This window comes from Anomalospiza imberbis, unplaced genomic scaffold (assembly GCF_031753505.1).
Source record: "Anomalospiza imberbis isolate Cuckoo-Finch-1a 21T00152 unplaced genomic scaffold, ASM3175350v1 scaffold_65, whole genome shotgun sequence".
Classification (NCBI taxonomy): Eukaryota; Metazoa; Chordata; class Aves; order Passeriformes; family Viduidae; genus Anomalospiza; species Anomalospiza imberbis.
This window is the reverse complement of record NW_027100262.1, coordinates 222,575-243,000: the sequence shown is the minus strand read 5'-3', so window position 1 is coordinate 243,000 and position 20,426 is coordinate 222,575. Positions and strand designations below refer to the sequence as shown.

At 55.2% G+C, this 20,426-nt stretch overlaps 2 protein-coding genes across 2 annotated transcripts in view; one reads left to right on the top strand and one right to left on the bottom strand.

The window, feature by feature from the left end:
* LOC137467467 (antigen peptide transporter 1-like) overlaps positions 1-4,458 on the bottom strand; it is a 4,955-nt gene extending 497 nt beyond the window's left edge. The window contains 9 exon segments of the mRNA XM_068178962.1: positions 5-200; positions 252-681; positions 1,441-1,646; positions 2,230-2,319; positions 2,321-2,359; positions 2,842-3,039; positions 3,464-3,809; positions 3,887-3,989; positions 4,294-4,458. Of these exon segments, the coding sequence (XP_068035063.1) occupies positions 5-200; positions 252-681; positions 1,441-1,646; positions 2,230-2,319; positions 2,321-2,359; positions 2,842-3,039; positions 3,464-3,809; positions 3,887-3,989; positions 4,294-4,399 (1,714 nt within the window). The 5' untranslated portion in view covers positions 4,400-4,458.
* A 1,137-nt stretch (positions 4,459-5,595) lies between these two features.
* LOC137467475 (antigen peptide transporter 2-like) lies at positions 5,596-12,111 on the top strand. The gene is made up of 11 exons (XM_068178965.1): positions 5,596-6,158; positions 6,802-6,910; positions 6,988-7,118; positions 7,652-7,857; positions 8,353-8,550; positions 8,985-9,113; positions 9,194-9,382; positions 9,451-9,624; positions 9,990-10,149; positions 10,530-10,657; positions 11,330-12,111. The coding sequence occupies exons 1-11, from the start codon at positions 5,657-5,659 to the stop codon at positions 11,576-11,578; spliced, it is 2,175 nt and encodes a 724-aa protein (XP_068035066.1). The 5' UTR covers positions 5,596-5,656; the 3' UTR covers positions 11,579-12,111.
* Positions 12,112-20,426: the final 8,315 nt, after the last annotated feature.

Genomic DNA, 20,426 nt, shown 5'->3' with positions numbered 1-20,426 from the left:
AGACATGGAGTGGCGGCAGGGTCATGGTGAAGCTGGCTGATGACACAGGGATGGCTGTGAAAACTGTTGGGAACAGGAGTGACCTGGGGATGGCAGTGGGGATGTGCTGAGGACATAGGGTGACATGGTAGCCATGGCTGTTGGGACAATGGTTGACCTGGGGGTAGCCATGGTAACCCACTGGTGACACAGGGGTGGAACTGGGGACCCACGTGACACAGAGGTGGAATTGGGGACCCAGGAGGTGGCACTGAGACACACACTGGTGATTTTGGGGTGGCAGTAGGGACCCATTTGGGGCACAGGAGGGACCTGAGAGTAGCAGTGGGGACCTGTTGAGCACCAGGTGTGAACCCAGGGGTGGCTGTGGGGACCGGGGACAACAGGCCACCCAGGGTGGCCATGGGAACACAATGGAGAGGTTTGGTGACAGGGGGACAGCAGCAGGGGACGGATGGTGACCTAGGGGTGGCCATGGTGGCCCGGGGGTGGCCCGTGCGTGTCACCTGTTCCCGCAGAGCAGGGTCCGAGTGCGGGGTCAGGGGAATCCCGTTCAGCAGCACCGCCCCGCCCGCCAGGGGGCGCAGCCCCAGCGCGGCCGCCACCAGGGAGCTCTTCCCTCCGCCAGGGGGCGCCAGCACGGCCACAACCTCCCCCGGGCGCAGCGACAGCGACACCCCCCTGGTGGCAGGAACAGGGATCGCACCCGGCACCTCCCGTGTCCCATGTATCCTCCCCGTGTCCCCAATATCCTCTTGTCCCCCCATGTCCACAATATCCCTTTGTCCTCCCATGTCCCATGTGTCCCCCCGTGTCCCCAATATCCCCTTGTTCCCCCATGTCCCAAATACCTCCTTGTCCCCTCATGGTCCATGTGCCCCCATGTCCCCAATGTCCCTTGTCCATAATATCCCCGTGTGTCCCTGTCCCATATCCTCCCAAGTCCCATGTTTCCCATGTCCCCCTACATTTCCAATATCCCCTTGTCCCTCCATGTCCCATGTATCCCCCCATGTCCCCAATATCCCCTTGTTCCCCCATGTCCCAAATACCTCCTTGTCCCCTCATGGTCCATGTGCCCCCATGTCCCCAATGTCCCTCGTCCATAATATCCCCGTGTGTCCCTGTCCCATATCCTCCCAAGTCCCATGTTTCCCCATGTCCTCCCCATGTCCCCAATATCTCCTTGTCCCCCATGTCTCCCCATGTCCCCAGTTTCCCTTTGTCTCCCATGTCCCATGTCCTCCCATGTCCCCAGTGTCCCCTTGTCCCCCCATGTCCACAATATCCCCTTGTGCCCCTGTCCCATATCCCCCCAAGTCCCATGTTTCCCCATGTCCTCCCCATGTCCCCAGTATCCCCTTGTCCCCACCACGTCCCATGTCCCCCCATGGCCCCAATACCCCCATGTCTCCCCATGTCCCTTTGTCACCCATCACCTTGAGGACTGGCTCGGACCGCCCCGGGTATGACATCCAGACATCCTTAAGGCACAGGCCTCTAGTCCATGTGGTCTCATGGCCCCCGGGGGTAACAGGTGACGGTGGCCCTGTGAGTGTCACCGTCCTGGCCTGCTCCAGCAGTTCCAGGAGTGTCTCAGAGGAGCCAATGGCCTTGGCCAGGACCGGGACATACAGGAGTATGGCCTGGGGACATGGGCACAACGGGGACATGGGGACATGAGGAGGACACATGGAGACATGAGGTGACATGGGGGAGCTATGGCATGGTGTGGGGGCATGGGAGGACTTGGGGGACACCAAGGGACACTGGGGATACAGGAGACAGTGGAATATGGGGGGTGATGGGGACATGGCAAAGCCTTGGGACACAGGGGAGCATGGGGGAACATGGGGACAGGGAGAGGCATAGCAAGGTGGGAATGGGGTTTGAGAGCATGGAGGGGACACAGCAGGGTTATGTTGGACACTGGAGGGAAAAAACATGGCTGGGACAGGTTAGGGACATGGAGAACAGACATGGGGACATGGATGGGGACATAGGGAGCTGGTGGGCACATGGCAGGGGCACACTGCGACATAAGTGAGGGAACACAACAGGGTGGGGCTGGGGACACAGGAGACAGGAACACGGCCAGGACAACCTGGGGACATCACTGTAAGGGTATGGGTACATGATGGGGGGACACGGGACACAGGGAATGGGGTTGGGGACAGGCTGGGGACAAGACAGGGCATACTGGGGACATGTACAGAACACACTTGTCACCTCCACAGCCTTGGTGAAGCGCAGCTGGCACATGAGGATGGTGACCAGCTCCCCACGGGTGACAGTCCCTGCAGCCACCAAGCGTCCCCCCCAAGAAGAGCAGCGCCAGCTTCAGGACCAGTGCAGGAAACTGGGGACACAGGGTGTTAGCCCAGCCTCATGTCACTGTGTCCCCCAGCCCCATGCCACCCTGTCCCCTTCCCCAGGCCATCCATCCCCATGCTCCTCAGCACCAGGCCACCCTGTTTCCATGTCTCCTGGCCCCACACTGCTGCTCCCCATGTCCTGCCACCCCCATGCCACTATGTCCCTGTGTCCCCTTGCCCTTTGCCACTGTGTCCCCGTTCCCCAGCCCCTGTCACCACATCTCCCATCCCTGTGCCACCACCCCTGTATCCCCATGCCCCTGTACCCATGTCTTCATCCCCCTGCCACCACATCCAACGTGACCTCCTGCTGCCATGTCTCCACGTCCCCTTTTCCAATGCCACTGCATTCCCACGTCTCCCAGTCCCCTGCCACCGTGTGCCCTTGCCCCCAGCCCTGTGCCAACACATCCCCCATTCCTATGCCACTGCTCCTCATCCCCCCCTGCCCCCAATATCCCCATACCCCACTGGCCCAGAGCCCGGCTGCATAGACCAGCGCCTCCTTCTGCTCCAGCTGGTGTCCCTGGGCGAGGCACTGTCGGACGCGCTTGGTGACACCGGCCTCGTGCCCAAAGGCCCGGACGGTCCCCATGGCCTCCAGGGACTCCAGGGCCAATGCCGTGGTGCTGGCCTGCGCTGCCCGCACCTGCCGTGCCAGGTCCTGGGGACACAGGGGATGGGGGGGTCATCCTGGGGTCACAGTGGAGACAAGGGGGTCACAGAGGGGCCACCATAAGGATGGGGGGGGGCATGGGGTGGATGGAGTGGGACAGGGGATCACCACAGGGTCACCACAGGGTCACAGAGGGAACAGGGGGGTCACATCAGTGTCACCATGGGATCATGAGGGGACAGGGAAGTCACCTCGGGGTCACCATGGGGATGGGGGGTGGGGGGGGACAGGGAGGAAACAGGGGACAGGAGGAGGTGAGAGGGGGCGCGGGGAAGTGACAACAGGCACAGGAAGGGGACAGGAAGGACTTGGAGTGAGCTTAAGGTGCAGGGAGATGACAAGGGGCCCAGGGAGGTGACACTGGGGACAGGGAGGTGACAAGGGCCCCTCACACCCTATGTCCCCTCAGTACCTGTTGGATGCGCCCGACAGCGTGTGGCAGCAGCAGGAAGAGGGGCAGTGCCAGGAGGGTGAGCAGGCCCAGCACCGGGGACAGCCAGGCCACCATGGTCAGCAGTGACACAGCCCGAGTCAACGCCCACAGCCCCGGCACCAGCACATCGCCCAGCGCCGAGTGCACCGCCTCGGCGTCCCCTGTCACCCGCGCGGCCACCGTGCCTGGCGTGTCCCCCAGGCTGCCCCCTGGCCCGGGCACGTCCCCACGGAGCACCGCGGCCACCGCACCGTGCTGGAGCCGGTCCCGCGCCCGTGTCAGCGCCAAAGCTGCCATGCTGTCACAGGCCAGCTCGGTGATGGCACTGTGGGGACAGCGGGGTCAGGGGGGACGCAGGGTCACGGCACCTCGGGGTGTCCCCGGGGCTCGGGTGTTACTCACCTGCCGAGCCCCACCAGCACAAGGGGCCACACGGCCGCTGTTGCGTCCTCCTGAGCCACCCGGTCGGTGACATGGCCCGTGAAGTAGGGGGAAGCCACCTCACCTGTGGGGACACGGCATCAGGGTGGTGACCCCTGAACTGGGGGCAGAGGCCCGAAAATTGGACCCTGCTTCCCCAGACTGGGTGCTCACTACCTCTAAATTGGGTCCTGACCCACAAATTGGTTTCTGACCCCCCCTCAAATCAGATTCTGCCTCCCCAAAATTGGGTTCTGACCCCTCAAATTTGCCTTGCAACCCCCCATCGGGTTCTGCCCCCCCCCCTCAGTTATGTCCAAACCCTCCAAATTGGATCTCAAAGCCCCTGAAAGGGGTCCTGCCCCCACCAGGTCGGGGTTTCCCCGTACCGAGAGCAGAAGCCGACATCAGCCCCCCCACCAGCGTCCAGCGCCCGCGCTCGGGGCCCAGCAGGGCCAGGAGCCGGCGTATGGGGGGAGACAACATCGGGGACATGGGGACCGCTGGGTCCTGCTGTGTCTTGGTCTGGTCCTGGTGGGTCCCGGTGCTGCTCCCGGTTGCTCCCGGTTGTTCTCGCCGTTGCTGCCGGGGGGTCCCAGGGGGTCCGTGCGGCTCCCGGTACCGCTCCCAGTGTGTCCAAGTCTGGACCTTGTAGGTCCCGGAGGCTACCGGTGTGACTGATGCCGGCCCCGGTCTCTTTCCCGCAGCCGCCGCCTTTTCCCGGAAAGCCGAAAGCGTGCGCGGGGGGCGGGGCGGGGCCGGCGGGAATCCCCCGAAATCCCGGCCTGTAGTAACGCCTGTGATTGGTCACGGTGGAGGTGACATCATCGGTTGCCAGGTGGAGGGAGCCGGAGCAGGTTGTGAGACGGAGGAGGCGAGGCCAGGAGAGGGCGGGGTCTGGGCGGGGTCTGGGCGGGGCTGGAGCGGGAGTGGGCGGGGTGTGGGCGGGGAGGGGCGGGGCAGAGTGGGATGGGCGGGGCCTCGAAAGCGAAACCTTAACGGGTTTTTCTGGGAGCTGCTGGGGTGCTGGACTGGGAGCACTGGTGTGGACTGGTGAGTGCCCCAAGCTGGACTGGAAACATTGATGTGGACTGGGAAGCTGAGAGGATTGGACTGGGAGCACTGGTGTGGACTGGTGAGTGCCCCAAGCTGGACTGGAAACATTGATGTGGACTGGGAAGCTGAGAGGATTGGACTGGGAGCACTGGTGTGGACTAAGGAGGGTCCTGTCTGGACTGGGAATTGCCTTGTCCGGTCTGGAGGGTGCCTTTTCTGGACTGGAAAGTGCCCCAGGCTGAACTGGGAGCACTGGTGTGGGCTGCTGAGCTCAGGGGGCTAGACTGGTAGCGCCGTAGTCTAGACTGAGACCACTGGTGTGGACAGGGGAGCACGCCAGGCTGGACTGGGAGCACTGGTGTGGACTGGTGAGTGCCCCAAGCTGGGCTGGAATCATTGATGTGGACTGGAGAGCTGAGAGGGCTGGACTGGGAGCACTGGTGTGGACTAAGGAGCGTCCTGTCTGGACTGGGAAGTGCCTCGTCTGGACTGGAGAGTGCCCCAGGCTGAACTGGTAGCACTGGTGTGGGCTGCTGAGCTCAGGAGGTTGGACTGGTAGCACCGTAGTTTAGACTGGGAGCACTGGTGTGGACAGGGGAGCGCCCCACTCCTAACTGGTTTTAACTGGTGAGTTCACAGGCTGTTGGTCATTCCCTGGGAGCCGCACAGGAAGCACTGGTCTGTACTGGTCCTGCCATGGCACTGCCGTCCGCTGGTCTCCTGCCCGGTGTTCTGCTGGTGGCTGATGCCCTGGCTCTGGTGTTACTGATGCCACTGATGCCGGTGCTGGTGGCGCTGGGCGTGGCGGGCGTGTGGCTCGAGGCCGCCCTGCGCTTGCCCGTCCTGGCCGCAGCCACGTGGCTGCTGGCCCCTCGCCGTCCCTCCGGAGCCACCGCGGCCGCCGTCACGGTTGCCGCCACCCCCGCGGTCTTCGGAACATTCCAGCACCTCCTGGGGCCTCCTGGGGCCGGACCGGGGCTCTTGGTGGCCGCCGCGCCCGCCTGGCTTGGGGTCACCCACGCCGCTGCCGCACTGGCCCTGCTGGCCTGGGTCACGCCCCCAGCCCCTGGCGGTGTCCCTGAGACCCCCGGTGACGTTCCCAAGGCTCCTGGCACCGTCTGGCGCACACTGGCACTGACCTGGGAGGAGCGGAAGGTCCTTGGAGCTGCTGTCCTCTGCCTCGTGCTGGCGATCGTTGGTGGGTGACATGTGGTGACAGGCGCTGACACTCCAAATTTGGGTTCTGAAGTCCCAAATTGGTCCCAAATCCCCCCAGTTTGGGACCCCCCCCCCCCCCGAATTGGATGCTGGCCCCTAAATATTGAGTGCTGAGCCCCTAAATAGGCAACGACCACCCTAAAATTGAGTGGTGACCCCCCTAAATTGCGAGTTGACCCCCTTCAGTTGGATGCTGACCCTGCCAAAATTGGGTGCTGACTTTCCAAATTGGGTTCTGACCCTGCAAACTTGACTGCTGGTCCCCCAAAATTGGATGCTGACCCTCAAACTTAGGGTCTGATGCCCAAAAATGGATGTTGATCTCTAAGACCTGAGATCCTTAGGTCCTGATCTCTTGTGTTTAGGTTCTGACCCATAAAATTGTGTACTGAACCCCCAAAAATTGGTACTGACACCCTAAATTGGGTGTAAAGTCCTTAAATTTGGCGCTAAACCCCCAAAATTGTGGTTCCTGACCCCTCTAAATTGTCTCCTGCCCAAATCATGTCCCGCCTTTCCAAAATTAGATCCCCACTCCCCAGACTGGGTCCTGCCCCTCACAAATCAGGGTCCCCCTGTGTCAGTGGTCGCACCCATGGTGACACAGTCTCGGCAACCCCCAGGGGAGACATTGGGACCATACGTCACCGGGAAGGTCTTGGATGCCATCGGGAGTGGGGATGGAGTCACCGCCGGAGCTGTCGGGATGGTGGCAGCTGCTGGAGCCACAAGGTGGGTTGCAGCATTCCTGGGGCCTGTCCCGGTGTCCCCAACGTCCCTGATGTCACCGTGTCCCTGCGTCCCCACAGTGTGCTGTTTTCTGGGTGCCGTGGGTCTTTCTTCATGCTGTTGAAAGCACGTCTCTGTCAGAGCCTGAGCCTCCGGCTCTTTTCCCACCTGGTGCACCAAGACCTGGACTTCTTCCAGGGAACACCAGCAGGTAATGGGGCACAGCCCAGCCCCATCCCACCTGACCCATCCCACCGGTCCCATCCCATCTCAGCTATCCTGTCAACCCAGTCCCCATCCCAGCATTCAGTCCCGTCCCCACCATCCCAGCCTCTGGTTCCCATCCCATCCTGCCCTATCTGTCTGTTAATCCCGTCCCACCACTCCATTCCCATTATTCCATTCCCACCATCCCATTCCATTCAATTCTATCCCATCTTCCTGGCTTTATTCTACTCCAATGTCCCATCCTGTCCCCATCCCACTTTCCCATTCTGTCCATTGTTCTATCCCATTATTCTTGTTCCCATGTCTCTATGCTATTGCATATCCCCAGCTTCCTCCCACCATCCCATCACCCCATCCCACGAGCTCCATTCCCGCCATCCCATCCCCACTGTCCCATCCCATTTCACCCTGACCATCTCCATACCCATTCCCATCATCCCATCCCACCGGTCCCCATCACATCATTCCCATCCTGTCTCACCTGCCATGATCCCAACTTCTTTTCCCACCCTGCAGCTGAGCTCTTGGCTCAGTTTTCCCTGGAAGTGCCACGGGTGTGCATGTCAGTACCAATGGGAGCCAACCAGCTGCTCCGAAGCCTCGTCATGACCCTGGTGGTGGGGACATTCATGGTGGGGCTGGCACCAGGGCTGGCGCTGCTGGCATTTCTGGAGGTGCCTTTTGGAATCGCCACCCACCGTATCCAAAGCGCCCGGAAACAGGTCAGGAATACAGGAGGGAAAGAGTGGGAGGGGGACACAGAGGTGGGTTAAGGGGGTGGGAATGGTGGAGCTGGGATGAAGGTTAGGGGAATGGGATGGTGGGGATGGGATGGAGAATGGAAAGGAAGATGGTGGAGGTGGAAATGGTGGGATGAAAAGGGATAAAGACCAGGGGAGTCGGATGGTGGGAGTGCTGACATGGGGATAAAATGGAATGGCGGAGATGGGAATGGTGTGGATGGGAAGAGAAGGATGGGATAAGGTGGGATGGTGGGGAAGGGACAGGGTGGGGATGGGATGAGGATGGGCATGGGTGGATTAGGACTGGGAGAATGGATGGGAATGGTGAGGGTGAGAAAAAGGAGCGTGGGATGGTGGGAATGCAATAATGGGGATGCTGTGGGTGTGGTGGGATGGGAACGCTGGTGATGGGGTGAGGATGGTGGGCCAGGAAGGTGACCTGGGAAAGTTGGAGATCCCCCATTGCTGCCACAGGCACTTCAGCGATCCATGATGGAAGCATCTGCCCGGACAGCCTCAGGGGTGCAGGAATCTGTTGCCGCCATTGAGACAATCCGTATCTTTTCGGCGGAGAAGGAGGAGGAGGAGCAGCACAGGTGGAACCTGGCCAAGGAGCTGAGGCTGAAGGAGCAGATGGACCTGGAGCTGGCATTCTTCACCCTTGTCCATAGGGTCAGGGGGGACTGGGAGTGAGAACACCAGGGAATGGGGATGCCAGGATCAGGGATGAAGACACTGGGAATGGGGATACTAGGAATGAGGACACTGGGACCAGGAATAGGAAACCAGCAGCTGTGATGGAGGCATTGAGAGCAGAATGGGGACACCAGAACAGGGATATTGGGATCAGGAATGGGCATGCCAGGAATGGGAATGGTGACATTAGAAACAGGGTGAGGACACTAGGACAAAGGTTGGGAACATCAGGATCAGGTACAGGGACATCAAGAGTGAGATGGGGACGTCAGAACTGGAATGAGGACACCAGGAGCAGGGATGAGGACACCAGGAACAAAAAGACAAAAGACACCAGGAGTGGAATGGGGACAGGCAGAATGGGGACACCAGTGGGTTGGGGGCACCAGTATCCCTGTTCCCACCCACAGGTGCTCCAACTGTCCGTCCGGGTCCTGGTGCTCTTCCAGAGCCACCAGCAGCTCCGTGACAGATACATCACTCCTGGGGCCCTCGTCACCTTCCTGCTGTACCAGGACAGAATTGGCAGCCATGTCCAGGTGATCCCATGGAATCCATGTATCTGTCCATCCGTCCATGCTTTTGTCCATCCCGGTGCCACCCCCTTCCTTCTCCCCAGGTGCTGCTCTATGGCTTCAATGAATTCTTGACCAATGCGGCTGCTGGACAGAAGATCTGGGAATACCTGGATCGGGAACCCACAGGGAATCTTGGGGGGACGCGGGAGCCCCCCGAGCTTCAGGGCCATGTCAATTTTCAGAAGGTCTCCTTCACATATCCTGGGAATCCAGAGCACCCTGTGCTGAAGGTGGGTCTGGGGGGAGGTGGGGTTTCTCAGGGGTCAGAATTCTGGCAACACCTGTCCCCATCCCACAGGACGTGACCTTCGAGGTGCGTTCCGGGGAGGTGACAGCACTGGCGGGGCCCAATGGAAGCGGGAAGAGCACAGCTGTAGCGCTGCTGGAGCGGCTGCGGGATCCTGGGAGTGGGACGGTGCTGCTGGATGGGATCCCGCTGCCAGAATATGAACACCAGTACCTGCACCGCAAGGTGGGGACAGCAGAGACACTGGGAACACTGGGAATGGAATGGGGAAAATGGGGATAGGGGTGGGGACACTGAAATGGAACTGGGACCACGGAGGCATGGGTGGGGCCATCAGGAGCAGGAATGGGGACACTGAGAAGAGGGATGGGGACACCAGGAATAGGATGGGGACAACAGGAAATGGGATAGGAGCATTGGGAAATAGGATGGAGATGACAGGGATGGGGATGGAAAACTGGGAAGTCAGGGGTGGGGACAGTGGGATCAGGGATGGAGACTATGGGGACACCAAGGTGGGATGGGATCATGGAACAGGGATGGGGACACCAGGAGCCAAGACAGCATCACAGGGCTTGGGGCTGGGGCAGGTGGTGCTGGTGGAGCAGGATCCCCTCCTGTTTTCTGGAACAATCCGTGAAAACATCGTGCTGGGGCTGGAGAACTGCAAAGAGTCAGAGCTGCAGGAGGCCGCCACTGCTGCTGGAGCCATGGACTTCATCCAGGGACTGGAGCAGGGCTGGGACACTGGTGAGAGCCAAGGGGATACCAAGGGAATCTTGGGGCCTGGGACTTCATGCTGGGGTTGGAGTGGGGCTGGGACACTGGTGAGAGCTGGGGGAATGGGGCACCCCTAGGGCACATCCCCCTGATCCCAGAATCCTTGGCAGAGATGGGACAGCATAGTGGGTGGTAGATGGTGTGGTGTGAGGTCAGATCCCACTGATCCCATGGGATTGCTCCCGCAGTGGTGAGGGAGTGTGGGGGGTAGGAGAAAGTGGGGGGACCTCTCGGGCTGGGATCCCACTGATCCCAGGATCCCCCCCAGAGGTGGGGGAGCACAGGGGGTGGGGAGAAGAGAGGGAACTGCAGGGCTGGGTCCCACTGATCCCATGTGATTGCTCCCACAGAGGTGGGGGAGCATGGAGGGCGGCTGGCGGCAGGGGAGCGGCGCCGTGTGGCCCTGGCCCGGGCTCTGCTCAGGCGTCCGGCTGTCCTCATCCTCGACGAGGCACTGGATGATGGAGATGAGGGGGCGGTGAGTGGGGTGGGATGGAGGGGGTTGGTCTGGATAGGGGTGCAGTTGGTGAAAATGGGGTGTGATGGTATGGGAGTGGAAGGGTGGGATGGCAGGGATGGGATAGTAGGATGGGGACTGGAGAGATGGGGTGGTGGGAATAAGGGATAATGATTGGGATGGAGTGGGAATGATGTGATGAAGATAGGGATTGAATGGGGTGGTGTGGGTCAACAAGGTGGAGAAATAGGACAGGATAGTGGGCTGGGAATGGTGAGGATGGGATAGAGACCAGGGGTGTGGGATGGCAGGAAAGTAGAATCAAGGGATGAAGACAAGGGGATGTGATAGGGTAGGGTGGGGTGGGATGAGATGGGATGGGAATAGAGGGAATAGGAATGCTGGGATGAAGACAGAGAGATGGAATACAATGGGAAGGGTTGGGGCGATGGGAGTAGGATAGAATGTGACAGTGGGGATGGGGATGGTGTGGACAGGATGGCATAGTGGGCAGGGGGATGGGATGGAGAACAGGGAGGTGGGATGGTAAGAATAGGATGATGGGGTTAGGATGATGGGGACTGAGAGAAATGGGACAGTGGGGTGGGGTTGGTTGGTTGGGACTGGGTGGGATCAGGTGGGACTGGGTAGGACTGAGTTGGATGGGATGGGATGAGAGTCCTCTGGCTCCAGGCACAGCGCTGGGTGCGCACTGGGATGGCCCAGACCGTGCTGGTTGTTTCCCACCGTCCGCGGGTGCTGGATGCGGCCGATCGCCTCGTGGTGCTGGAACGTGGAGCCGTGGTGGAGACGGGGACACCAGCGGAGCTGCGGGAACACTGCGGGGCCTACAGCCGCCTGCTCCTTGGAGGAGGCAGCACTGGGCAGCCTGAGGCCCTCAGGATGGGCAGCGAGAAGGGGGATGCATCTGGCAGGGAGTAAAGGGGAGTTAGCCCCAGTGTCCCCATTCCCGGTGTTTGTGTCCCCAGCCAGCTTCTGGTGTCCCCAGTCACAGTGTCCTGTGAATCCCTTATCTCCACATCCTCTGGAACTCAGCTCCCTGTGTCATCTTGGTCCCTGTGTCCCCCATGTCCCCACTGTGTCCCCCAGGCCCATTCCCTGGATGTCTGTGTCCCCTTTATCCTTCCAAGCCCCACCATGTCTCCATGATTCCTGGTCCCCATATCTGCTCCTGGACATGGGACATAGAGTGGGAAATAAATCGCAAGGAATGGATCTGGGCATGAATGTCATATCCTCATCCCACTCCTGCTGTGCTCACTCCAAGCTCCTGGTGTCCCCAGTCCTTTTCCAGTGTCCCCATCCCTATCCCCCAGTGTCTTCATCCCAGTTCCCCATGTCCCCTTTTCTATTCCTGGTTTTTTGAGAGGAAGTGCTGGGCACTGGAGGAGGGAACTGGGATTTATTGCTCAAACCAGGGTATTTTCACACCAGAATTAAAACACTTGAAATAATTATAATTCTTGTGTTTAAAACATGGGAAAACAGGAAGTCAATCTGTTGGGAAGGGCTGCTGTGTGATGGGTGGGAACAGCAGGATGAGCTCTGCCAGCAATTTGCAGCTTTCTGCAGGGAGAGGGAAGGGGTTGGACCTGGCACCATGGATCATTCAGGTGGTGATTCCTGCTGGGATGAGAGTAAGAATTGGTATCACCCTGTCTCTGTCCCCATCCTATGGTCTGTATCTGGCTGAAGAGCCCACAGAAAGCAGGAACTACTCTGGAATCCCATCAGATCCTACTGTATCCCCAATCCTGCTCCATCAATACCACCTGATCTGCTTTGGAATCCCCCCAGAACTGTTCTGGAATCCCACTCCAATGCCACTCCATCCATCCATCCATCCATCCATCCATCCATCCATCCATCCATCCGACTGTCCGTCCATCCATCCATCCATCCATCCATCCATCCATCCATCCTTCCATCCATCCCACCTGATCCTGCTCTGGAATCCAGCCCAGATACCCTTTAGAATTCTACCTTATCCCAATCTGGAATCATGCCCTGGTCTGGAATTCTGCCCTATATTCCTTCTGGAATCCCACACAGATCCCACTCTGTACCTGTGGTCAAGAAATTGGTTTCTCTGCCTGTTTCTGCAGAATGAGAAGATCTGTGAGATTCCAGCATGGATCACACACCAGGATTCATCTGCATGGAGGTGATCCAGAGCTGGATCTGCCACTGTGTTAGGTCATGTGTTGGGGGGTGAGGGGTGCAGGAGACAGAGACCCCGATGGTTGTGTGGCAACAGAGAGTTTTATTTTCCATGCCCTCTTTTATAAATGGCATTTGAAAGGCCGTGTCTAGATGCTCTCATTGGTTTGAGACTCACACCCCTTTGGGTCCTGGGCCACTGAAATGCCTGCAGTCTTATGAGAGATCTAATTGTCCAAAACTCCTGTCACTCAGCCCAGGGGCTGGCAACATGACACCAACATCTCACCCTTTCTTTTCTATAAATTTTGATTTGCATTATAGCTGCAGCATTTATGCCCAGGACCTGATAGGGGAGACCTCAGGTAAATATGCCACAGGCACTGGGCTTATAGGTTACAGACTACAACTTATTTGTAAAAACAACAAACCATTTAACCCTTGAAGAAAATGAAAATGGTCTGTAAAAACAAGAATAATTCAACCCTTATTAAAGAAAAAAAAAAAAAACCTCAAAAACTGGGAAACAATCTGCAGACAAAGAAAACAGTTTGTAAGCAGGGAAATAATTTGTAAACAGATTGAGTCTTTATGTGAACTGCAGTCCCAGATTTCCAAGAGGTAGTCATCAATCACTCTGATCGCACAGCTCTGCGAGGTCTGCTGAGGGTTCATCAGGAGGGTTCTGTCTGTGGTCCCCAGCAGGATGCAGTGTAGGCTGGATGCATCTGGCAGGTACCCAACGTGTCTCGCTGTCTGTTGAAACACATCCATATCCCCCACCCCAGGTAATGAGATCCTAAGGACCCCCCCACGTATTGGTAGGGAGGTCTCTTACCATTACTTTGGGTTTGGGCAGCTGAACATCACATAACTGCATTGATAAGAAGTGATTTAGCATAACCGGGTTCTGGGATTTACCTAATACTGTTAAGTGATTTAATGTGTATATAGCTTTAGTTATTCTACTCTGTGGGGTCACACATACCTCCCTTTTGTCTATTAAGTATACCTTTTAAGGCACCATGTGCCCTTTCCACTGTCTCTTGTCCGGTTGGTAAATGAGGATTGCCAGTTTGGTGTGATACGCCCCAGAGCTGTAGAAATTGCCTGGTTTTCTGTGAAGTGTATGCAGGGCCATTATCAGTTTTGATTATTTGAGGTTTGATTGCATGCCCAGGGCTGCAAAAGCTGATTGCCAGTGTGCAATGGCATCCCATCCTCTTTCCTCTCTATGTACAGTAGCCCATATAGCTGAGAAAAAGGTGTCAGTTGAGATATGGGTGCATTTTAAACGGCCAAACTCAGGGATGTGTGTGACATCAGTTAGCCAGATTTGCAAAGCACGCAGTCCATGAGGGCTCACGCCTATCTGCAGTGGTGCAGCGTGACCTTGACAGTCAGCACAGATGCTAACAATATTACGATCATCTGTGTTTTTGGAAAAGTTTGGAAAGTGTTTGACAGCTGAAATTGCTGTTGTAAAGCTCGAGCACCTTGGTGGAAAAAATTGTGCAATGCCTTTGCTTGTGCCAGCATGTCTGGCCATGGTGCTCTCCAAGCAGGGCGAGCTAGCAGATCTGCTCTGGCACTGCCCTCTGTGACAAAACCTGGCAAATTTGTGTGGCTCCTGATGTGTAGAATGTAGTATGGGTAAGTCCTGGCCTGGATGGCTAGACATAGAAATTTTAGCAATTTAAACAGTTGTGCATTATCGATCCCTTAGTAGTGCCAGGTCTAACCTTTGTGCAATGTCAGCCCCATCTGCAGAATCAGTTACAACATTTAGGGGAAGGTGGGGAAAGTGTTGAAAAGCCACAGCTACAGCCTGTAGCTCTGCTATTTGAGGTGATCTGTTCTTGTGCCCCTCCAACATTTGCCACTTGCCCTCCTCTATCCATGTCACAATGGCCTTTCCTGTTTTCCCAGAGCCACCAGTAAATGCCACACACCCTTTAGGGGTGTTCGGCTATTTAGGGATTTTAGAGGGAATGTAGTTTCACCACTTAACTTTAGCAATCTATGGCTTGGTAAGTGGTGATTTGTCCAGTAAAGTTTTGAAGGGCGCATTGCAAGGCTGTGCAGTTAGCAAGACTCCACTCAAATTCCTCTTGTTTTATGGGAATAATAATTTATTCAGGGTCTTTTGCATTCAGTTGCAGACACCTGTGATGGCATTTAATGACTAGCTGTGCAATTAGCTCAGAGATGGTAGGTGCCGTCTTTTTTGGTCGGTGAGGTAAAAACACCCCGTCCAGAATGTGCAAAGGGTCAGGCCATTGTGTGTTCCACTGCCCAATAATACCAGTAATATGTGAGTCAACGATGATAAAGAAGATGGTGATACACACCTATGGGCATATCCAGTGGACCTGTCTGTTTGTGATAGCTTGCTCTACTGTTTTGAGAGCAGCTTTTGCCTCTAGGGTTAGTTTTCTGGGGGAAGTTAATTTGGGATCCCCTTTCAGGAGGTCAGATAAGGGGTGCTCATTGTTTATTCCCAGATATGGTCTGACCCAGTTAATTGTACCCCAAAGTTTCTGTGCATCATTTAAAGTCTCAATTTTGGTTGAAAATCGAATTGCTTGTGGCTGTACAGTTTGAATCATTATTTAAAGTCCCAAGTGTTTCCAGAGTGCTTGTTGTTGCACTTTCTCTGGCGCCACCTGCAGCCCAAATGATTTCAATGCTTGCAGCAGGTTTGGCTGGATCTGTGAGTTCCCCTTTTGTTTGGGTTGCAACCAAAATATCATCCATGTAGTGATAACAGTAAGCCCCTGGAAGCTGTTCTCTCATGGATGAGAGTGCTCGTGCAACATACCACTGACAGACGCTGGGACTGTTCTGCATTCCTTGTGGAAGTACATGCTGTGCTGGTGCAGCGTTATTAATGGGAGGCACTGTAAAAGCAAACTTTGGGGTATCGTCTGGGTGCAGTGGAATAGTGAAAAAACAATCTTTTAGGTCCACAATCAAGATGTCCCAGGAGGCAGGTATCATTGTAGGAGAAGGCATACCAGCTTGCAAAACACCCCCATGCACTCCATCACCGAATTGATTCTTCTCAGGTCATGGAGCAACTTCCATTTACCAGATTTCTTTTTCATGCCAAATACAGGGGTGTTCCAAGGGCTCATAGCTGTTCTTGTACTAATGATTTCTGTTTCTCAAGGGGCCACTGTAGTATCCACACAGGCTGATTTGTGACTCCACTGTGGCTCCACACAGCCATTTTGGGAGCTGGTGTGGAGCACCTTACATCAACACAGTGGCCCCTGTTAAAAATCTGTCCCCACCTGAACTCCTCATGCAGACAGAACGTCCCCCCACCACAGGTTCAGTGGTGCAGCAGTGATGTACGGCTGCATTGTCGCTGCTTGGCCCTCAGGATTCTTTATCAACACAGGATTGCTGCTTAAGCAGCTCTGTGTGAGCCCTCCAAGGCCAGCAATGGCAGATCCTGAAGGTGTAGTAGAGGCTATGTGTTGGCAGAGATGATGGTGATGTCTGCTCTGTGTCAATCATCCCACTGACCTTTATCTGTGAGGGCTTTGCCTTGGGCATGGTCACAGTACAAACCATGATGGGTCTTTGATAACTCGAGTCCAGTTCACCTGGGGTTGTCCTGTAGATCTGAAGCCTTGATCTCCTTGCTTTTTAGAATCTGTTCTGGGGATATAAGACTTAAAAGGGACAAGTTGAGCAATTCTAGTATTTTGGGAATGGTCACAGGTGGAGTAGGGGTGGAAACCATTGCATGTATTTGTCCAGCAAAACTTGTATCGATAACACTAGGGTATACAATCAAACCTTGCATCGTGGTACTGCACTTTCCAATTAACAATGCACTCCACTCTTCCCTGATTGGCCCCCAAGCCCCTGTGTACCTGTGAAGTACATACAGTTATTGTGACAGAGGTGGACACATCCACTCCAGCTGCTCCTCGAGTCCCTCTTGAGAGCTGATCACATAGGGGTGGGAAATTGCTTGTGCTGTCACGCGATTTCTGTCTATGCTCGGTATCCTGTTTCCCTGGTCCTTGAGAAATTGCCCATGAGCCTGAACCTTTGACTTGCATACCTTGGTTATATGTCCGGTCCTTCCATGTTGGCTGCAGCTGGTATATGCTCTGTTCTGTCCTTGAAATATCCTCCGTGGAAAGGACTTCTGGGGACAGTTTGCTCCCAGGTGGCCTTGCTGACCACACTGGAAGCATTGAGGTGCTACCTTCACAGCTGCTGTTATAGAATCTGCTAATGTAGTCACGTTATGAAAATTGGATCCAACCTCAGCACAGGCATTTATCAGGTAATTTAGTGATGGGTTCTCATTAGGTAACAGTTCTATCACCCTCCAGCAGTCCTCGCTGGTGTTGTCTTTTGCCAGCTGTAAAATTAGCTGATTTCTGATTTCTGCACTAACAATTTGTTTTTCCATTCCAATTTTCTATGACTTTTAAGTATGGTTCTTTGACTCCTTGTCATATCTTTAAGTATGTTTGGCATGATTTGTCATGTTAGCTACTTTGAACAGTGCTTGCAGACCCAATTCCTTTACTTGTGCCAGTATTAGTGGGTGTAACCTGGCTTGGAGCCTTGTATCACCCACTGGCATGAGACCCAAAAGCTGAGGAACCCCTGCCCCATAACATGTGTCCTCCCGTGGAAGCTTTAGATTATTTAACCCCTGTTTTTCAGCACTGCTCTTCCATGCTGATTCAAAGATCATATATTGGACAGTCATAAACATCAGTTTTACTAGTTGCTTTATATCAAAGAGAGTTACCTCCTTGGTGGTTAAGAACTGGAGCATATTAGGAACTGCAGTAGAACCCAAACCATGCTTGGCCACAAGCTGATGTAGTTCAGATAGGGCTGGCCATTGAAAAGGGATATATTTATCAGAGCTAGTTCCACTGCCCCTTATTGTGGTAGCAGCTCTCTGGCCACAGAGAGAAACACACAACTTTCCCGGGCATTGTCCTGTGGAAGGCTATGAGAAGATCAGAGAAAAGAATGAGAAACAAGTCTTATCTTCATTTGCTGCACCTGTTGTGCACGTGTGGAATGTGTTGTGGAGATTTGTTTACCAAAGGGTGGTTTCTTAATTAGCCAATGGTGATGATGTCTTGATTGGAGGACCAATTAGGTCCACCTGTAGTGAACTAGGGTATAAAAGTATGGGTTTCTTAAAAAATAAATAATCAGCCTTCTGTAAATGCATGGAGTCTATGTAACTTATTTCCTGGCCCTGGCCCGTTGCACTGACATCTTATTATGGGATAAACTCCTGGTGTCTCATCCTCTGGTTCCCCGCTCCCCAACACAGGAACATTAATAAGTTCTGCTCCCTCATAGTCTCCACTTGCCATAGCAGCAACCTTTACCTCTTGCCAGACCCCTGCAGGATCTGGCAGGGCTGTCAGCAGCAAGACGACTGTGGTATTGTTGAGGCATTCTGCAGGGGGATGATGATCCCTTGTCGGCATGTAAGGCTGTAATTCCGGTACATTTGGGGCTGAGGGGATGGCTGCTCCGCTTCCAGGCTGGATGTCTGCTGGGGCTCCCGGTGGTTGTGTTCCCAGACCCGGCCTCGGGGGTAAGGTCGATGGCAGGGCCTCTCCCACTGGAGGCAAGCCTGTGATCCACGGAGGCTGGTTTGGGTGCAGGGGCCCACCCCCTGTCATGGGCAGGATTGGGGCAGGGGGTAGACACATCCCTCGATGTCGGTGCGGCCAGGCTTTGTGGAGGGGTGGCTTTGGAGCCAGCCCACTCCTCCGTGGGTTTCGGTCTTGGTGTTTCCATGGAGATGGGAGATGCAGGCAACCCGGTTCGAATGGCAGGGGGCGGTCTCAGTGGCCACCTGACACGGTGTAATGGCTGTAGAATTCACCTTTATCCCGGGAGGTCTCGGAGCAGCCACGTGTGTGGTCTGGTGTTGTCGCAGGCCCCCAGCCGGGTAATAATTAGCATTGACTCCATGATTCCAGAAGGCTGATCAATCACTTTATTATACTATACTATACTATACTATACTATACTATACTATACTATTGTCATAGTTTGACACTGGCGCAATGCCAGCGCCCCCATGAAAATGCACTTTTCCAAATAATTGCTGTGAGATGTGATCAGGAACAGAGCAGAGCAGGCCCAAGCTTGATAACAAAGGAAAAAGCTTTATTAAACTACTACTACTATAAAAACTACAAACATTAAATACAGGATGAAGACCTTCCAAAACACCCCTCCTCCTCCCACCTAATTTCCAAACAAACCCACAGTGAGACACCACCCAGGATCCTGATCAAGTTGCCACCCATCAGATAATCAATACTCAGTCAATCAAGGGAGACAGGAGTCTCTCCTGTGCCACAGACCCCCCAGGAAACACAACTGCCATCCTTGTGTCTCCATGTCACACATGGCAACCGCCCGGAGAAAATCTGCCATGGTGACACTCTCATTTCCATGTCACAGTGCTCTCACCACCGTGCATGGACAGACTGCTCATAGGGCTCCTTTAAGGATGCTTTGCCAAGGACAAAGAAAAACAACAGTTCAGCATCTCATCTTGGGACTACAGTCCCCCCCCATTTCCCCCTGGGGCCGAGGGTCCAAGAACAGGAATCTTTTTCTTCTCTTCTTCTTCTCGCACCCCCCTAAGTGCAGCCTCTGTCAGGAGAATTTGGTTCAGTCTCTGGCTAACAAGAAAAGTCCAGCCACAAACCACTCCATCATCTCCTTCCAACTCAAAAATTTCCTCTTCCATCATCTTGGATCCCAGACTGTCTCTCTTCTACTTCAAATCAAGGAGGAGTAATATTTTACAAAGCCTTCATTTCTCAGGAAAGGGTTAAAAGTTCAGACTCCCTGGATGGCTGATATCTCTGCCCAGCAGCCGATTCCCAAGGCCAAGGCTGGGCACCTTCCCCCCTTTCCTTCTCCTCCGCACCGGCAAAGTTACAGGTGCCGTCCGGACTTTCTGTCTCTTCCCTCTGGGGGGGGATGACAAAGACATCTCTGCTTCTCTCCACCCTTCCGTCCACAGGAGCTGGCTCGGTTCCAGTCCTTCTACCCCTCGGCTCACCTCGACCAGGCCGCATGGCTTCCCCTCCCCCACCCAGCCCCATGGCTGGGCAGGGGAGGTCTGCACAGCACCCTGACTGGAACCAAAGAGAGCGAGCTCTTGGGAGTTCCTGCTTTTAACCCCCTGTGTTCTCAGAGGCGTATCCATACCTTCAGTGGTCACTTTAGGTGCCAATATCCAAACTTGACTACTGATTGGTTTGACCCAACTTCCTGAAAGAATTCACTTCCATGTCAAACCACGATACTCTACTCTACTCTACTCTACTTATTAAGAGAGACATACAGACAGTCCGATACAGACAGAACAGATTGGTCAATTGAATCCTATGGCTTTGCTGGCCCCATGTTGGGCTTCTCCCTGGGGGCTCCCCTAACGGGGCAAGCCCTCCTGAAGCAGTTCTGCTTCAGGAACGAGAGACACATTGGACTTTTTCAGTCTCCAGCTTCTTGTTTATTGTTATCTTATCAAAACTTCAGCACGCCATCTGCACCAGACTTTGCATGCAGGAAAACAGCA

What these genes read in the sequence shown, in the direction of transcription:
- LOC137467475 (XM_068178965.1), top strand. Translation starts at nt 5,657, where the DNA reads ATGGCACTGCCGTCCGCTGGTCTCCTGCCCGGTGTTCTGCTGGTGGCT. An exon ending in GCAGCTGCTGGAGCCACAAG is followed by an intron (nt 6,911 to 6,987) that starts GTGGGTTGCAGC and finishes GCGTCCCCACAG; the next exon opens with TGTGCTGTTTTCTGGGTGCC. An exon ending in ATGATGGAGATGAGGGGGCG is followed by an intron (nt 10,658 to 11,329) that starts GTGAGTGGGGTG and finishes CTCTGGCTCCAG; the next exon opens with GCACAGCGCTGGGTGCGCAC.